Source organism: Lepisma saccharinum, chromosome 7 (genome assembly GCF_977018435.1).
Source record: "Lepisma saccharinum chromosome 7, izLepSacc3.1, whole genome shotgun sequence".
Classification (NCBI taxonomy): domain Eukaryota; kingdom Metazoa; phylum Arthropoda; class Insecta; order Zygentoma; family Lepismatidae; genus Lepisma; species Lepisma saccharinum.
Genome location: NC_139235.1, coordinates 78,547,707 through 78,568,177, shown reverse-complemented (window position 1 = coordinate 78,568,177; position 20,471 = coordinate 78,547,707). Strand labels below are relative to the sequence as shown.

Below are 20,471 nucleotides of genomic sequence, written 5' to 3'. Positions count from 1 at the left end.
CAAATTCTTATAGTACAGCTTCTGAACTATCAGATGGCGCTGCGATCTCAAAATGGGCGAAAAATCGACATTCATCGTTTTTCCCCCTGGGTCTTCACATATTTCTGTAAAATTTCGTAATTCTTTCGCACATAATCGGTTATTTCATAATTTTTTCTTCGTAGCTTTAGCACAACGGATAGTTCATATTGTCGATGGCAGGATATGGAAATTACGGAGGAAGAAATGTGCCGTCTTTTCTTAGTACAGAACAATATAATACCCCACTTTTTTATCCTGTAGGCAATTGATAGCCATGCAAACATTATCGAGGAAAAATGTTCTCTCTCATTGTTGCACGGGAAGTAAAGAAGTTTCGTTCTCATTTCTTTGCCTTTTTCGCTTTTCACAAAAATCAGTCAAAAGTAAAAATGACATTCGGTACATTACAGCCCCTACTCTACTCTACCGGATATGGGAGATATTCGAGAGTACTGTTGTGCATATTTTTGGCTTTACTGGGAATATTTCTGCATTTTTCTGACATATTTGTAATTATTCATGACATATTTTCCAATTTATATGACATAATTACATACATATTTTACAGTTTTATAGGACATAACGTCCCGGGCCCTAATAATGAATATTAGTTGTATTCCGGAAAGAAATAATAACAATGTTCCACATCTTCATCGTATTCCGGAAAGAAGGAATTACAAGGTTCCAGATCTTTGTTGTATTCTGGAAAGAAGGAATTACAAGGTTCTGAATATTCGTCGCGATTCCAGAAAGAAGGATATTCAAGGTTCTGATATTCGTCGTATTCCGGAAACAAGGAATTACAAATTTTCCAATCACATAATGGTTCCGGAAAGATGGAATTACAAGGTTCCAAATCGGCGTTGCTATTCCGGAAAGAAGATTACCAAGGCTACGAATCGGCACTGCGATTCCGGATAGAGGGAATTACAAGTTTTAAAAGATATCTTCAAATCCGTCTCCCCCATTCCCTGCTAAGAACAGCGAAGAAGAGAGGGGATGAAATGTAATAACCCCCTCCCCTCTTATCTTTGATTGCGATCTTCTTAAGGAAGTTAGTTGAGCCTTTTTCTTCAAGAGTGAGGATTTGAACTTGAAATTACCTCTGAAGGGGTCTTTCACCTTTTACGTCTAATCTCGCACACATCTGACGGGGAGGGGAAGGAGAGGGGGAGTACATCTCTCGAGCGACCATCGAAAAGAATGAAAGGGAAACAGGACACCCGATATTGAAAATGCACATTGAAGAGAACAACGACGCAGAGCTATAGAAAAGGAAAAAAAAAATCCAATGTCGCAGCGGATATGTCGGGAGGAAAAACAAATGACAATCTCTGTGCGTTATTCTCTTGTTGCATCAGCGCACACACAAAGGGGCACGAGGATTTTCGACATGAAAAAAAGGAAAAAAGAAGTGAAGAGAGGAAAAAAGTTCTTGTGTTGGGGAAGGGATGGCGCTCTCCTAACAAAAGAGCATCGTCCATCGACATGATTTCGATTTCCTACCTGATCCACCCCTAAAAGAGGTTCGTTTCACTGGAACAAAATTGCTATTGAACTTTTCCTAAAGCAGTCTCTGAATCCTTATTACCTACAGGCCAGTGTTACCAAGTCTGAATATTTGGAAAGCGCTGAAGCTGATTTTGTGGATAGAAGACTGCTAATCTGGATTCACGCAGAGGTTCAATTGTTGGGTGTGGCAATTTCTGTAACAAAGATATCTGCAAGAATGAAATAAAAAGAACTGAAGTAGCGGCTTTCTAGTCAGTCTGAGGACAGAGTTCGATTTTCGACAAGGAATAATCCGATTGAAGAAATTTCTTGTCAGTATCAGTGTATATTTGGCTCTATGGATCGCCCAGCCTCTCATTCATGGGTACTGGTGGTGCTCTGGCTGAGATCGGGAATGTTTGGAACACTACCTCCACAATCCCTATGTGCCTCCTGTTTCAGGTAAAAAAAAACAAACGAGATAAACGTATTTACAAAATAATGATGATTGTGATTTAGTACCGTTCTTATCTCAGTAAATAGTCTCGACAAACATCATCCCTCATCCCACGCTATTAATAGCTATTATACTTACATTCTGACACAGAATTTTCTTTCAGATTATTCAATTTCCAATGAAAGCATGTCCATGACCTACGTGTACTTCTATCGGAAGTCCATAGATGGCGCCAAAATTTGAAATAAAGAAAAAATGACAAGAGACGGAGCTTGGTATGCGAAGTGCGATCTGCTTTTCACAGAAAGAACACGATTTTTGTCTAGATTTATCTCTGAGAGGACGATAAGGTCCGGCTTCATTCAACTTTGTCCGGAACTATATTTTTCAAATTCGTTGTGTGCTAAATCTGTGTAAGCAAAATACAGATTACCTTAAAAGACGGTAAGAATGAGAAAAAAGTAATCAAAACGGAAGTGATCTTAATTGGCTTAAAAGTATGTGTTAAGCGTATTAAAAACAATAGTTATATTCCACAATCGGTTACAATTGTGTTACACTTTGGACATGTGTATCGCCACCTTAATTGGAGGGAGGAGATCGCTTTGTTGTAATACGGACACTTCTGGGTTGTTTTGATGATGAAAGTAGGAGAGGCTCTTACAACCTTCCACGTAGTACACCCTGGACTGCAGACTAACGAGGCTCTGGCGACTGGCCCCATGGCCAGTATAATTCTGCGTCGTCCTGTGTTTTGGTCTTATTTGTGCTGAGCGCCCTTTTTAGCTTCAGCTTTTAACCAAGGTAAGGAAATTTTAGTTTTCACACGCTTTTATTTTTGTTATGATAAGGGGCTGGACCCCGTATAGTGTGACGGGTTTCAAATAGCCTCAGTGCTGACGCACCCAGGTAATTTTAATTCAAAATTCCAAAAAAATCAAAACTTGTAATTGCTATTACACTGGATTCTTTTTAATTCGAATTACTCGATAATTCGAACCAAAGTTTATTCCCTTTGAAACCATTTAATGATATGATGTTTCTGTCAATTCGAATTTTTTCGTGTCCCTTGGAGATTGAATTGAAGAGAGTACACTGTATTTGATTTGATTTATGTTATTCAGCGTCGCTTTTCTGTCATTTATGGTAATCGCGACGATGAAGGTGAGTGATGATATGACTCGCAAAGAACACCCATGCCAGGATTCGAAACCTGGCATCGTGGTGCGCTGTGCTAACCAATCCACAACGGAGGTCGGCTATTGTTATTATTTATTTATTTAATAGAAGATTCCAAATACAGCGTTAGCCATTTAACATTGGAACGATTCTATAGAACATAAGGGCAAAAATAATAATAACATAATACAACAAAAATAATAAGATAGAAATATTACATGTGGTTAGAGTGCCACACACGTAAATTTGCCGTTGCGTAGAAACGAATTTTCGTTTCGTCTCCCTCTCTCTTAGCATCACGTGTTCTACCCTGCTCGAAAACCTTCGCTATTGTTGCCACATTGTCATTCCATTCCTGGACACACTCGCGCAAACATCATTGAAAACAATTGAATAGTGCTCCAGCTCGCGGTTCCCACCTTTCGGCAGGGACGCTAATGTGGCAATATAGCACGGCGTAGTGCTTGCTTCTTTTATGCAGTGCATGTTCATTGGCTAGCTAGTAACTAGTGTTGCCAACTGTAATAATGAAGCACTATTTCTGTCACGTAAGTGGAAAGGCAGGTAAAGTGGCGGTGAGTTTTGTTGGATTGGAAGCACCATATTTTTATTTTATACTAAGTATTTGACCGGTTTGACGTTGTGTGCGTGTATTGCGTGTGTGTATGTAATAGTGTGTGTTTGCTAATGAACGTTAAATTCCATAATGCCTCCAGTTCTGTCGAAGTTGAAATCAAAAACCTTGCATAGCCAAGCTCGGGAAATTCTAAGCAACGTGCACGCGTTCATGAAGGAGGAAGCCAGTCATGGTGTTAGCATCCCAATAAAGCATTTTGGCAAGAGAGCAGCGGCTGCGACTGGAGTTCCTGAAAGAACAATCAGGGCTATTATGAACGAAAGACAATCTCTTGAGATGTCAGAAGGCCCCTGCACATCATTCCACACTCCCGGGAAAGAACGACAAAGACCAGCGACCAAATCGTCAGTGGATGCTTTCGATGAAAACGTTATCCGTAGGCGCATATACGACTACGCTCTGCGTGAAAATGAAGTGCCGACATTGAAAAAATTGCATGTCAAATTACAGGCGGACATAAATTTTGCGGGAAGTCAAGAGAGTTTGCGACGTTTGCTGCGAAAGATGGGATTTAGGTGGAGGAAGACACAAAACAATAGAACCATTCTGACAGAAATGCAAGATATTCGCCTTAAAAGAACAAGGTTTTTGAGGCAAATAATGCACTACAGACGACAAGACCGACCAATAATATACATAGACGAGACTTATTTGCACAGCACCCACACCACATCGCTTTCTTGGTCGGATGACTCTGGAAGAGGGCTTCGGGTGCCTTTGTCTAAAGGACGGCGCCTGGTAATAGTTCACGCAGGAGGCAAGAATGGATTTGTCCCCAATGCCCTACTCTTATTCAAATCAAATACCAAGTCAGGAGACTACCACGATGACATGAATAGCGAAAACTTTATGAAGTGGCTCCGTGAGAAATTAATTCCAAATCTGCCGCCCAGTTCTGTGGTGATTCTTGACAAAGCTTCTTACCACAATGCACAAATAAATCCTGCTCCTACTCTCGGTTCGTTAAAGAAAGACATGCAGAGTTGGCTCCAAGGAAGAGGCATTCCCTTTACACCTGATATGACGAAGCCTGAGTTATATGACATAATTAAAGTACATAAAGCGAAACATGTAACATATAAAGTGGACTCTTTGTTAAATGAACATGGCCATTCCGTTTTAAGACTCCCACCATATCATCCTGAATTAAATCCCATAGAAAAAATCTGGGCTCTTGTAAAGAACTGGGTGGCATCACATAATGTGACATTTAAATTGGACGACGTCATGACGCTTGCGACACAAAAATTTGAAAAAGTCACGACCGAAGAATGGGCGTCAACATGTCGTCATGCAGAACAGATGGAGCGTGAGTACATGGAACGTGAGGGATTAATAGACGACTACGAGGAGGCGGCTGCCCCTCTCGTCATCCATGTAGGGTCCGATTCCACCGACACCGACACCGACACCGAGGATTTATTAGGAATTGAGGAACTACTCTCTTCTGAATAACTGGAGGTAAGTTCCCAGTTGTTTTTTTTTTTCTGAACTGTAGACAATTTACCGAACCCATAGCTGTGTTCAATGTTATCTACTGGTTATAATCAGGGCTAGGATTTATAGGTAAATTACATACTTTTAGTCTGACGAAATATCGCTGAAATTTTGTGATATCTGTGCGAATAGTACTGTTTGTAGTGATTTAAGGTACATTTTATTGTCAATATTTTTCCATATTTCTAACTTTAATAAATACTTACTTTTACATATTTAAGGAAAATATACTTAATTTTACATATTTCAACAGGTTTAATTCACAAATTGTTCATACTTCATAATTTTGGAATTATTCAAAATAAATAAATTATGTGGCTCCAACATCATTTCAACTCTGGCTCTTGTAGAAATTGCATAGAGGAGGCTGTCATTTTTGCTGCTTAATGCGATACATATTGTTTTCTGTGTTAAAATTGCCATGCTTTGATGGGTGACCAAGTTCATAGCAGGGCCGGCGGAAGGGGAGGGCGAACCGTCCCATCGTCCAGAGCGGCAAAATTTGAAGAGAAGAAAAAAATAAGCCTATTGAAAACTGTGATCGAGCGAGATATTCTTTTGCGCTGAATAGTATTGAAATAGCATAAGAAGTCTCATTATTTATTTTATATTTTGATGTTTTAGTTAGGAATATATTGATTTTCAATTTTCCGTTGCTGCGTAATGACCGGGGGGGGGGGGGGTCGAAATAGAGCGGCATCTGCCGCCACCTCCCAGGGAGGCAAAATGACTAGCGCCGGCCCTGGTTCATAACAAAAGAAAAAGCCGCGCAGCTTATCGTCCAGTGGCAGTATATGTACTTGTTATTGTTGTGGAAGCCGGCATCATTTGTAAATGTACAACAAAGGCAACCGACTGTCGCCGATCTCAGAGAGGAAATAATAATACTGCTTGAGGAGGAGTGTTATGGTGCAATTGTAGCGGTTTAACACGTTGGCATGTTATTATCTGCCGTTGCAGTTCCATACCAGTGTATACGGGTTTTGGGAGTGAAAAGTTAGAACGCCACCAGTGCATTAATGCAATGAAAAATAATATATATTTTTTTTTATTTTGTTTGAAATCACTCAAATAAGGAATCGTATGAAGAAGTCTTCTATGCAGCATTTTTGGTAATTTTACTTATGTGTTAGTTCATATTTTGCGAATTTTTAGTCCATATGTATGTAGCTACATACAAAGCCACTTGTTAGTACATATTAATCCTAGTCCTGGTATAATGCATGACGTTTAAAACTCAACGTTAGATAGACCTGAATTCTCTAATTTTATTGTTGTACGTAACAGCTGTGCATCGGCGCACCGCAGCGATTTTTCTATCTGGTCCATTAGCAACACTGCTTCTTTAGTTCTGTCGCGCATTGCACGGCAGAATTATCTGCGCTGGCCTCTAAGAGACTTACATACTTTTAGTTAACTGTCTTCTAAAACTGTCCAGATTTTCAAAAATGTCTATTTGGCTTCCTAGTCTATGGAACAGACCGCGCTGGATGAGGCACAATCTCGGCTTCTGAGAAGCAAAAAGTTGAGTGCTTCTTGTTGAGCGGGCAGGCACACGAAAGTGAATTTCCTGAAGAAGGCGGTCACTTCTGATGTTGCCATTCACTATTTTATGTAGAAATATATGGTCAGCCAGTCTATGTCTCTCTTGAGGAGTTTGGATATTTAACATTTGCAGGAGGATGGACTTTTGCAAGTGTTTTGTGGACGGAATTCGGTGTCGAACAATGGCCAGGAAGAAATTTAGGACGGAATTTAGTCTATCTGAATTTGAGGGGCATGCCATAGACCAGATCGGAGAACAGTATTCGATTTTAGGTGACACAAAAGATTTGTAAAAGGTGCTGAGGGCAGTCAAGTTGTTTATTTCCGTGAAACGATAGAGAAGACCCAGCATACGCATTGAACCCCTTGTGACTGTAGAGATGTGCTCAGAAAAGGAAAGTTTCTCGTCAAATATGACGCCCAGGTCCTTTTGTGCGGCAACTCTTTTGAACACAATTATTTTTTATGAAATATTTAGTACTAAATGTGTGTTTCTTTAAGGAGAAGGTCATCATGGTACATTTTTGAGGGTTGAGTTTTAAGTTCCATAATTCACACCACTTTATTAGTGAATCTAAATTCTTTTGCAGAAGTGTCATGTCACTGAAATTGGAGATTTTACTATATATATTTTGCAATCGTCAGCGAACAAGAGAAGGTTTTTGCATGAATCTGAAAGATATTCTGGAAGATCATCAAGGTACAGGATGAAGAGAAGAGGTCCAAGAACACTGCCTTGAGGTACACCAGAAGATACAGCTTGATAAGAAGAAGACATTCCGGAAAGAACAACTTTTTGTTTTCTGTTTTGGAGGTAGTGCTTGAGCAGAGAGAGAAAGTTTCCATGAATATTGAAACGGTGGGATAATTTATGAAGCAGGAAATTGTGGTTTATAGAGTCAAAAGCTTTCGAAAAATCCAGATATATTACATTAAGTTGAGAGTTTTCAGGTATAGAGTTGATAGCGTCAGATAATAAAATGCTTAAGTTGGTTAAGCAGGAGCTGCCTGGTAAGAAGCCGTGCTGTATTTATATATGGAGAGGTACATCTGTAGAGTCGGTCCTTTATTATTACTATGATGAAAATTGGAAGTGCTGATCTGAAATACAAGAGATTCAGACCTACGAACATGGCCGTATTTAGAGGGGGGGTTTCTAAGGTTCAACCCCCCCCCCCCGAAACTACTGACATGTTGGATTAATGGAAGTTCAGAAACCAAAATCTGTAACAAATTTTCAATTTTCTTTTCGAAGCATCACAAAAATACAAGGAGACAATGTTGAAACGATCGAGCTAGAATTTTCATACATTTGGAATTCTGAAACTTGAGTGAAACAGGATTTATTCTCAGAATCGTAGCCCACCCGCGACCCCTCCATTATCACTTGTGTTGTCATCTTTCCAGTGTTGCTCCTGCGTCACAAGGAATATAGACTGAAGAGTCCCTTATGATTGTCCCAAAATTCCCTTTCCAGCTTTTAAATTCCCTGTCCGATAAAGTCGAAAATTCCCCTTGATAGGAGTTCAAAACTAGGATCTCCAGTTTTGTAGCGCATTACGTTCGCGATTGAGGTTACAATCCATGCACCAGGCTAAGTTTTTAAAAAGAATAACTGGTTCCACACTTTTCAAAATTCCAAAAATTTAATTTTAAAGTCAAACAACAAAAACTTTATGACTAAAATTTCCATCTAACTTTTAAAGCTTTTCTCTTGAAGGTAGCTAAAGTTTAATGACGAAGTATGATAATTGTGCATTTCAGTACACACTGTATGAAACGTAAAAAAAAAAGAAAAAAAAAAAGAAACTTGTGCTGGATATTCACTCATCTGCTGGATTCAGTAAGCCCCCTCAAGGATATAACAATAATATAATAATTATTATTATTAGTATTATTATTATTATGGAATAAAATTGTTTTATTATTATGAAATTTTAATTATTATTGTACAATTATTGTTATTATTTCTATTATTCAAATTTCTGGCGACGCCCATGGGAACAATTATGAATGAACCCCCCCCCCGAAATTTTTTCCTGCCTACGGCCATGCCTACGAACCCTGGCTTTGGAGCGCGATGTTAACTACTACACCACAAGGAACACTTTTTCTACCACCTTGCGCTTTTCTCGCTCTCGCAGTTGGCAACACTTCAAGCAGGTGCGAAAACGAGACCCTCCTACACAATGGCCTTTAGCTTCAAAGAAGAAGAACAATTTAAAGAGGAGCGTAACTACAGGTAGAAGAAGAAGAGAATAAAGGAAAAAGCAAAGAGAGAAATTCAAGAGAAGCACATAAAGAGTCCAACTTAGAATTGCAAAAGAGAACAGGGAAGATAAACGGACCAAGGCGGTCAAAGGAAGAGAATACCTTAGAGTTCGGATTTCAGCGCGGTCGGGACGTGTAACCTTAGGGGTATTTATTTGTTATGCAAATGAGAGAGGCGCCAGCCAATTCACAAGTGTAGACAATTCTAAGATGAATGAATACGTAGGTGGGGGGCCTTTGTTGTGTGGCGCTGCTGCGTACATCATGCAGACATGGGTCAACTGGAAAGGTACACAGCTAGAAGAACGAACCGAGTAGCGTCGTTTCACGGAATTCGCAGGTCATCAATTGTGAAGGAGACAAATGCTTGGGTAAAAATGACTGAAGAACAAAGCATAATCATCAACATCATTATCATTCATCGTCCCCACACTCCATACGGGTCATTTTACTGTCTTCCCACTAATCAGTTCCTTTCTCTTGTTTCTTTCACTCCTATCCTCTACAGTCCTATTTTCCACTCACTTCTTCTCGATTTCTCTACTTTCCTTTTACACTCTTTTTCGTCGTTTCTTTCACTCCTACCCTCTCTTTTCCACTCCTTTCTTCTTCATTCCTCTACTATTCTTTATACACTACTTTTCCTATTGTTTCTTTCACTAGCATCCTCTACATTTCTATTTTCCACTCATTTCTTCTAGATTCCTCTACTTTCCTTTTTACACGCCTTTTCCTCTTGTCTCGTTCAGTCCTATCTTCCATTCATTTCTTCTGGATTCCTCTACCATCCTCTTTACACTGCTTTTCGTATTGTTTCTTTCACTCCTATTTTCTACTCACTTTTTCTTGATTCTACTTTTCTTCCTACACTCCTTTTCGTCTTGTTTCTTATCTTCTACCCTGTCTCTTTTCCACTCCTTTCTTCTTCATTCCTCTACTATTCTTTATACACTATTTTTCCTATTGTTTCTTTCACTAGCATCCTCTACATTCTATTTTCCACTCATATCTTCTTGATTCCTCTACTTTCCTTTTTACACTCCTTTTGCTCTCGTCTCACTCCTATTTTCCATTCATTTCTTGTGGATTCCTCTACCTTCCTTTTTACTCTCCCTTTCGTATTGTTTCTTTCACTCCTATCCTCTACAGTCCTATTTTCCACTCACTTCTTCTTGATTCTACTTTTCTTCTTACACTCTTTTTCGTCTTGTTTCTTAATCTCCTACCCTCTCTCTTTTCCATATTTTTTCTGGATTCCTCTACTTTTCTAAAAACACTCCCTTTCGTATTGTTTCTTTCACTCGTATCATCTACAAACCTATTTTCCACTTATTACTTCTTTATTCCTCTTGTTACGTTCCCTGCAGCTTTTCCCCTCAGCTCTTGTAACCGGGAACATGAAGACCCCAATTGTCTACACTGAAACCTCTCTTCAGGGTAGGTGTTCAAGGAAAGTCTAAGCACCGGATAAATTTTCCACAGGGTTGAATACATCCAGATGACAGGATCCCGAGGACTGGAGCTTGGGTACTTAAAGTTGGTGGCATTTGGATGAAGAATAAAGCTTAATGACTGAAGTTAGGAACTTACAATAGTGTCGAGAATCCCGACAGTTCTGCCTAACCCAGATGGTGTGAAATTCTAGAATGCTCCGGGTATCGAGAATCCCAACAACTGTCCAGCCTAGAACCCCGTCTTTAGTTATTTTATGACTAGAGACCGAATTTTAGAGGGAAGTTCTCTTTTTATTTTTCAACACGGATCATGGAATAAGTAACAGCAGTGTTGATAATTATCTTGAACCAAGATTACAAAATTTGGACTTCCCTTTTTTTAAAAGAAATATTTTCCTTTCTGGTAACTTCTTATGTGACTAGTACTTCAGCCTACATTCATTCCACCCCCCCCCCTTATAAAAAAAGAAACATCTTCCTTGGTCCCTTTATTGACAAGATATCACATATTTTGTACGACTGTATTTTCCATAAACAAAACATTCAATTGACTTATTTGGTGCAGCTTAGAGGAAGAAAAGAACCAGCGCCATCTACCGTACCTTTTCTCCATGAGTGTTGGGAGTACGTTGCAGCGATTGTTGAAACAATGCGATCTGGGCTTACGCAGCAACAAACACATTGTAAGCGGTACGCCTGTTGGGTTGAAAGTGTACATATCTGCTAGATTTAGACTTCTATTGTAAAGTTTCTTAGAATAGTTTTAAATTAACTGTGTGACAGTGACGACAGTATTGACTGTCAGTAAAATGGCGAAGCCAGGTACAAGTGACAGCAAGCTATGGAATGCTGTAAGCTGTTGCAAGGAAGATTTCATCGAAACGGATGGTAAGATTATTCGCTGTACTTTACCTTCAAAAAAAGGAAATGTATAAGGACTATACTTTATTTTTGCACTCCACTAAATTATTATTTTAAATGAAAGCAAGATATATACCATTCACATGCTAAAAGGGATACATTAATACGAATTTAATGTATCCCTTTTTATACATGAACTAGCCGATTTCCCGGCGTTGCCCGGGAATTCATTTATCCCAATCTTCTATTAGACAGGAAAATAATGAATTCTAACTATAGTGCAAAATGAACTTGGGAGTTGAATGGCATTGGGAGTGTCACTATTCATCTTAGCGACCCCGACAACTATGGATTCCACACTAATATCGGTCGTTTTCGATTATTTTTACATGTCACCCCCTTCCCACCCCAATCCCTAGGGGTGTCTTACCCCCACAGTATTTCTTTCCAGATTGCAAGTGACACGTGTACCAAGTTTGGTTGAAATTGCTCCAGGCGTTCGAGAGTTATGGTGGAACAAACACACATATATACACATATACATCCATTTTTATATATAGAGAGAAGATTGTACTCGTATATATCGCTCTTTTATTTAAAATAGTATTTTTAGTGGAGTGCAAAAAGACTATAGTCCTTGTTCCCCCTTTTTTGGCAATAATTTTCCCATTTTTTGTCCATTTTAGAGGAAAAATTTTTCTTTTAAAATCCGGTCTATTTATTACATAATATTTAGTTCTGTCACATACAAAATCTGAATGTTCATAGTTGACTTTTGAGAATTATTCAAAGTGAACTGACATTATTTTAAGTTAACAAATCTTTCCACATTGAGAAAAAAATAATAATTTAAATACACCGCCATTATTTCGTTGCATAAAGGTTAGTACATTGAAAGGAATAAATTCGATATTGGTTAATCCACGTTTACATCATAAAGTTATGTACATCTGACGAATTAGTTCACAAACAAGGCCTATGAAATCTTTTGAATATGAACTATTTTGAACTTATGACTTGTCCATATTTGAATTTATGAAATTGCGCAAGGAGCGTAACACTCTACTTTCCTCTACATTCCTCTTTTACATCCATTTCTTCTTGATTCCCCTGCTTTCCTTTCTCCGCTCATTTTTCTCTTGTTTCCATTCTAATTTTCTACTGTTCTTTTTTCTGCCATTTCTCTTGCTTCGACACTGTTTGTCTTTCCATACTGGCCGTGTGTTTACCCCTATCTATTCATTTCCAACTTCAATTGGCATTTTTTCTTTGATACCCTTCTTCTCCTCATCTACCTCATGTGTACATCTCTCCTTGATTGTTCCTTTCTCGCCAACTCTTTCTAGTATAGTTTCACTACGTTTGTGTCTGTCCATTCTACACGCTCCCTCCTTCTCCATAAGCACGTTTCGAAAGCTTCTTTGGAATGCCCATGTTAAATGCTACACTCAATTCAAAGAAACTTCCTTAGTTCTTTGTTCAAAGGTTCACAAAAACATTTCTTCTTCTACGAATTGTAGCTTTCCTGGCTGGTAACCCGAGAATACTTAATCGAATTCCTTCTTCTGTTCAATGTTTCCTTCACCATTACGAGTACAATTCCCACTTTGGTTTCTTCTCTGTATCACGGCTTACATCCCATGTAGCTTAGGTTGATACTCCTTGTTTATTTTCAACATGAATATATTTTATTTGTTTGTGTTAATATTATCAAATGTATAGTTTTCTTTTATTAATGTGTAATTGAAAGTGACATAGAAAGCGGAAGTCATTTCCGTTTTATAAATATTTGTAGAACTGTCCAATCTTTTATTGAATCCGTTGCCACGACAACAGTGCGTGAAAACACGAAAAGTAAGTTGACTTTCACGAGATAATGTGATTTTTTTTAAAACGTTGTTATAAAAGAAAATCCGCAGCTTATTGTAGTGTAATTGCGTTAGTGAGTATAGTGGTATTGTATTGCAATGAATGTTAAAGTAATATTATTTTATTAAACGTTGTACAATGGCAAGAAGCTCGATATTTTTCTAATTGCACGTCCTGAGAATGCTCAGTGTACCAATAAGGTAAAGGAGAGTCACATAACCTTGCCGCACAGGGAGATTGGGTATCTGCCGTGACGTGGTGATCCAGTGTAGGGATGGCCAAACGGATACGGATCCAAGAGTTTCAGATCCGGATCCGGATCCGAAAGTTCCAGATCCGAAAATTCCGGATCCGGATGCGGGTACGAAAGTTCCGGATCCGAAAATCCGGATCCGAGAGTTTCGTATCTCAATCCCATTTTAATATTACCACACCTTAAAAGGTATTATGATCTTCCATTACAAAGAAATTTTTCATTAGTTAGTCCTACAAGATCTTTTTTCAAGTGTTGTTCCTTAAATACTTTGCTACGGCATCGGCCAACACACTCGTGCACAAAAATAATCTTACTTGTTTAACATAAAATGTCAGAGGTGATTTTGTAAATGCCATTGAAACGAATATGTATTCATTCGAATGTATTGGAAATGAAAACACACATACATGTGAGACATTCCATTCCAGGATGAAACCTTTAACATATTTAACAAGATAGAAATGTTATACAAAATTATACAATTGTTCTACAGTTACAGTTTCAAAAATTAAAATAAAACATTATAATATATGCAGTGTTATATAATTACAAAGTGGAAGACTAACAAGGGAGGTTATCTAAGTGTCACCCTCCGATTTCCATGAAACTTGGCAGGTGAATAGATGAGCCAATCGAAGAAATACGTGTTTTTCTTGTTTCGGCTAAAAAACTGTTTTAGGGGGCAAAACCCCCTCAAATGTCAAGATGAGGACAAATTGAAGTGGGGATCTGACCCCTGTGTTACCATACGTGTTTTTTTTGTTTCGACTAAAGAACAGTTTTAGGGGGCAAAACCCCCTCAAATGTCAAGATGAGGACAAATTGAAGTGAGGATCTGACCCCTGTTTCCCCCTATGATTTCCATGGAACTTGGCAGGTGTATAAAGGGACCCAAAGGAAGAAATATGTGTTTTTTGTCTCGGCTAAAAAACAGTTTTAGGGGGCAAACCCCCCTCAAATGTCAAAATGAGGGCAAATTTAAGTGGGCATTTGAACCCTGTGTCCCCCTTCGATTTTCATGAAACTTAGCAGGTGTATAGAGGGGCCCTATGCCCCCTGTTTCTTCCTATGCCATATTTACGTGGTTTCGGGGTCAGATCCCCACTTCAATTTCTCCTCATCTTGACATTTGGGGGGGGGGGGGCTTGCTCCCTAAAACCGTTTAGCTGGAACACAAAAACACGTACTTCTTCCTTTGGTCCCTCCATACCCCTGCCAAGTTTCATGGAAATCGGAGGGGGACACTTAGATAACCTCCCTTGTAAGTGTATTAATTACAAATCGCGCACGCGCGCGCGCACACTATCTATCTATCTATATTATATATATATATATATATATATATATATATATATATATATTATATATATACAGGGTGTCATTTTAATGGCGCCCACGGACCACAGATTCGCATAGAGGACATCAAAACAAACAACTTTTCCCAGTAACACTTTTCTCGTTGGTGCGTCGATTCGACGCTACAGCCGTTCAAAAAAGACCGTTTTGCCGCCTGGATGCTGGCAACCCAACACAACATTTGATCGTACCTGTGACGTCATATCCTGCTGCGAAACAGCACATGGAAGGGTTGCAAGTAACATGCAAATTTTGTGAAAAATGACAAACTACCAACCACATTATTAGCTGTAAAACGAAGCGAGAAACGTGTCCAGCAGACCGAACATCATAGCCTACCAACCAGAAGATCAGCAGTCATCTCAGGGGAAGGGGGAAGTGAACCAACGATATGAGAAATGGTAAAAATGTATTCAAAATGAAATTTCAATTTTGGATTTTGTCTCAGCCTGCATCTGAAATATCAACAACAATAAATTTTATTGGACTTGCAGCTTACATGTGGCTGTTTACGCCCAACTACATGTCAAATATTTGGAAATCTCGTTGCAAGGTTGATATCTACAGGTTTGTGTCCAGATGCCATGCGGTACTTTTGTGCTGATAACGGAAGTATCCGAGGTTCACGTTGTTACATTACGGCTAAAACACGTACAATCACAGTAACAATGTAATGATGAATCAGTACCGAATATACTGCCCTGTTCAAATTTGCAAACTATTACATGTGTATTCGGTGCATAGATAAACACATAGTCGTCTTAGAGCTTGTATTACTACTACTTATATCCCTGTATTTTCAATCATTTTTGCTACTTGCGTCATAATGCTCTGAATATACATTATATTATCTGTTGCTTACCTATTGGAATTTTGAGTTCTTTCATTTCTATTTTGTCATCTGTTCAGTGTGTCACAGACAACTAGTATCAGAAGGACGAAGTGGATAGACTAAATTGTAGATGCCAACTTGGTAACTAGATTTGCAAATATTTGACATGCAAGCTGAGAAAAAATTTGATATGACCACTTCCACTTGAATTCTATTTTCTTTCTACCATTTTTCGTATCGTTTGTTTACTTCCTGTTAGGTTACAGAACGTGTTTTCTCGTTTTGTGTTACGGTACATAATGTGGCTGATTGTAGCATTGTCATTTTTCACAGAATATGTGTGTTCCTGGCAACCCTGGAACGCATCGCTTCACGACGGGATATGACGTCATGAATGCAATCAAATGTTGTGTTGGGTTGCCAGCATTCAGGCGGCAAAACAGGCTTTTTTGAACGACTGTAGCGCCGAAACGATGCTCCAACGAGAAAAATGTTACTGAGAAAAGTTGTTTGTTTTAATGTCCTCTATACGTTTCCGTGGTCCGTGGGCGCCATTAAAATGACACCCTGTATAATGTATGTATATATATCCGAAAGCTCTGGATCCGGATCCGAAATTTATTCACCCTATTCACTGTCAGTTCACGACATGATCCAAGGTTTAAACAACTGACTCTTCTTTCTCTCACCATTACACCTCTCTTTTTCTATAAACAGTTCACTGCAAATCTTTATTTACACTCCTTGCACTGCTGTCTGCCACATATAAATGACCACTTTAACTTTAATATAGTACGCTCCGAGTGGCAATATATGCGGTTATTTCTTTCGAATTCTCTAAGGGAGAATGAACGTTTCACAGGGCGGAACATGACACAACCCCTGTATCATCCTAACAGACTTCTCTTCAACGCCAAACCCATCAACGAAGCGGTAACGATCCACCCTTTGTTTGATGACGTACCGCAAAGCAAATTTGTCCCCCGTTCACGCATCTCTTCAGAGTTAAATACACACAATCGTTCAATCTGCAAACCGCGACGTTTCTCTAACTTTGGCCCATTTGTTTCCCATTCTCTCTCTCCTCTCTCTCTCTCTCTCTCGGTAGTTTCTCAATGTTCAGTCTCTCGCCTTCGTGTTTCACTTTTCCAATCTCTCTCTCTCTCACCCCCGCACTGTCTGCTTCTCTCTCAATCTTCCTCTTAATCCTGTCTAGTCTGCCTGTTGTACACCAGTAATGTTTGCCCAATAACTTACTTAGATTTTTCATTGTCCTTGCAGTTTGATTGTTTTTAACATACGGCAGAGTTGAAACAGTTTGTGGAGGCTCTATTTCAGGGCTTGTGAAACAGAACACACTCTTAGACGCTTCATAACGGACCACTATGTGGTGTGATTCTGAAGCGTTTCTATGCTAGAATGTATAATAAATAGGATAAGTCACTTCCGTTTGAAAAGTTAATACGGAAGTTACTAGCGCCGCCAAGCGGATGGTATGAAAACGTCACCTGTGAGGCAGATGCTAACAGCACCAAACCTGGCCTACCTAACTTATCCACGTAGGTATATAATAGCAGAAATAGCGTTAAAAAAGGTTAGGCAAGTTAAGTTTTGTTTATTTAAGCTATTATATGCATACATGGATAGGTTAGACACGTCAGGTTTGGTGCTATTAGCATCTCCCAAGTCTATCGCTAGCGCTCGCGTGAGGCAGTTGGACAAAGATGCTCTAACTTGATTTTTGTTATTTAGCGCCGCTTTTCTGCCACTTGTAGCTAATCAAGACGATGAGATTAAGTGATAATGATGAACTTGAAGAAGGGACACTCACTAAGAACACCCATACCAAGGCGGGACGTCTGCTATTTTGGCGGGAAGGCAAGAGAGCTTATGACTCTACTGCAAGTTTTCCTACAGAGGCAGATAAGAATTGTATCCTACAAGTTATGCAGACATGCTAGACAAATAGACTTTGCACGGTTGCGGACATTTCAGGATATCGTCATTCGATGCAATGCCAAAATAACTTGAAGGTGAGGATATGCGGCAATGGGCTGAAGTTTCATCTTCATTCACTGCGGAACTCAAGAGCCGACCGGCCGACTGTCTTGTGAAAAATAATGTATTAATCCGCGCGTACCCGAAGCCAAATTTCATGTGAGTAGTTGAATAAGCGTATAAGAGATGGAGCGCTGTGCGAAAAATCCATATTAATTAGCAATAACATGAGTGATAACATTACAAAAACAAACATAGATGTACACATATCTATTGACATTAGATGTTTAAAGGTTTCTTACACACATATTTAAGTGCATATGAGAGAGCCTTTGTTTCAAGCCAGTGCTCCAGCTGGGCTATAAGTGAAAAAGAAAAATTTATAGTCTAATTTTTCTTCCAAACTACTATGACATGACGTCACTCCTTCCCACGTCACAGCAGAATCTAGGTCACGTATCTATCTCCCTTCAAGGAATATATATATATTCTTCATTTCTCCCTTTCTCTTAGGCTTCAATAGTCCGATAGGCTTCACGCTCGATTGGCAAAACTGGGAAACACAAAACTCACACCTGAGCGCCCTCTATGTCTGCTCACGCTGTTCTGCACAATTCCGAAATCTGGGGAGGAGAAAAGAAATATCCCCTTCCTTTCTTTATGTCTCCCTCTTAAGTTTACGTCTCTTTGTCTCCCTTCGTTTTGACCTTTTCCCCTCTCCTCCATTCCTCCTTCGTATCTCTCCATCGCTCGTTATCTCCATCCCTTTCTTTCTGCTCCCCCTTAAGAGTTAAGCGCTGCCCACACTGTGGCGGATAACGGCACCAAGGGAAGAAGAGAAGCAGTGTTGCCAGCTGCATGTGTTTTTACCCAAGACGTGCAATAATTTAGAGCATCGAGTTTTTTCTCGTTCATTGTCGCTGCTACTAAATACGGAAATAGTGATTTACAGACGCATATGTGAAAATAGGTTCGAAAGGCTCATAACGAGAGGAAATACGCACTACACGGGCTCAGAATGGGGGAAATAGTCGCTCATAGTAGTTCAGTTAGGGGAAATAGGCATCTTATGGGCTTAGCATGGAGAAATACGAGCGAAAGCCTCATAATAATGGAAAATAGGCACTAAATGGTATTAGTATTGGGAAAACAGGAGCTAAAAAGAAAATAGACACTAAACTGAAGAAATTACACATTTAAGTGAAGTTGTACGCTCTAATAGATACAAGTACAACTTAATTAATGAAATTAGGAAATATAAGTGAAGAAGGAAACACACAGAAATGGGAAATAATTATTAAAAGAAGGAAAACAAGTGCCGGATAAGATAAAATAGCCACTGAATAATATGGGACAAGAATTAAAATTGTCGCATTTCTGCCTCTTAGTTTAATCGTGCCGATTGGGATGAAAGTGATTACATAAAATCGATGAAGGATCGCTAGCAAATGAATGCATACAAATGCCAAAGGCAGGGCTCAAACCTGGGACCGTCGGTGCAGAGGTCGTGAATCGAGAACTCAACGCGACTAACAGGAAATAGACAACTAAGGGAAGTAGCAAGTACTTAAAGAGAAAATCAGAATAAAGCGAAATACCAGAAACTACTATATAAAAGGAAATGTTACATATTAAGATACGAGACACATGCACTAGAATGAAGAATTTGATCAGTTACTTAAAAAAAAGAAAAATAACGCCTTACAGTTACCATTACCTTGCGTCCAAAAGTAACACGTTACTGTTACCGGTACTAGTCATACATTACAAATATTTAACTGTTAAACAATTATTACATTTCTTCCCTGTAATAAATCTTTTCCCGCTGTACCTTTTGAAAATAAGTATTTCAGTGAACCTTTTACTTGCAGATGTTTAAAACAGTTTTCCCAGAGTACTTTCACATGCACAAGTTTAAAACAGTTTTCCCAAAGTACTTTTACATGCACAAGTTTAAAACAGTTTTCCCAAAGTACTTTCTCATGCACAAGTTTAAAACAGTTTTTTGAGAAACCTTCACAAGCTCAAGTTTAGAACAGTTTTCTCATAGTACTTTTACATGCACAAGTTTAAAACAGTTTTCCCAAAGTACTTTTACATGCACAAGTATAAAACAGTTTCCCAGAGTTTCACATACACAAGTTTAAAACAGTTTCCAGGGTACTTTCACATGCACAAGTTTAAAACAGTTTTCCCAAAGTACTTTTACATGCACAAGTATAAAACAGTTTTCCCAAAGTACTTTCTCATGCACAAGTTTAAAACAGTTTTTTGAGAAACCTTCACAAGCTCAAGTTTAGAACAGTTTTCCCAAAGTACTTTTACATGCACAAGTATAAAACAGTTTCCCAGAGTTTCATATACACAAGTTTAAATCAGTTTCCCCAGAGCACTTTCACATGCACAAGCTTAAAACAGTTTTTCGAGGAACCTTCACATGCTCAAGTTTAGAACAGTTTTTCGAGAATACTTTCACATGCACAAGTTTAAAAGTTTTTCCATTGTACCTTCACATGCTCAAGTTTAAAACAAAACGAACAAACGTGGGTCGTTCTTGAAAATAGATCATCCTTTTCCAAGGTAGCTAAGGTAATCGAAAAAAACATACTACCATTAAATTAAGCTCCAATTCGAACACACTAAATGAGGGGAAATGTTCACAAAAAGCACGAGAATAAGTGGTAAGAGCATGAAAGTTCCATACAGAATCTCGCTCTAGGAGAAACTCGCTATAAGGAACGAAGAGT

General features: G+C 38.9%; 2 protein-coding genes across 2 annotated transcripts in view; one reads left to right on the top strand and one right to left on the bottom strand.

The window, feature by feature from the left end:
- Positions 1-20,471, bottom strand: part of LOC145989942 (uncharacterized) — a 442,396-nt gene that overhangs the window by 290,842 nt on the left and 131,083 nt on the right. The gene's annotated exons all lie outside the window — the stretch shown is intronic.
- Positions 4,290-5,240, top strand: LOC145990519 (uncharacterized). Its single transcript, XM_083126214.1, has one exon. It carries the CDS (start codon positions 4,290-4,292, stop codon positions 5,238-5,240), a length of 951 nt encoding a protein of 316 aa, XP_082982340.1.

Bases quoted from the DNA above. Each gene is read 5' to 3' on its own strand.
- LOC145990519 (XM_083126214.1), top strand. From the start codon at position 4,290: ATGGGATTTAGGTGGAGGAAGACACAAAACAATAGAACCATTCTGACA.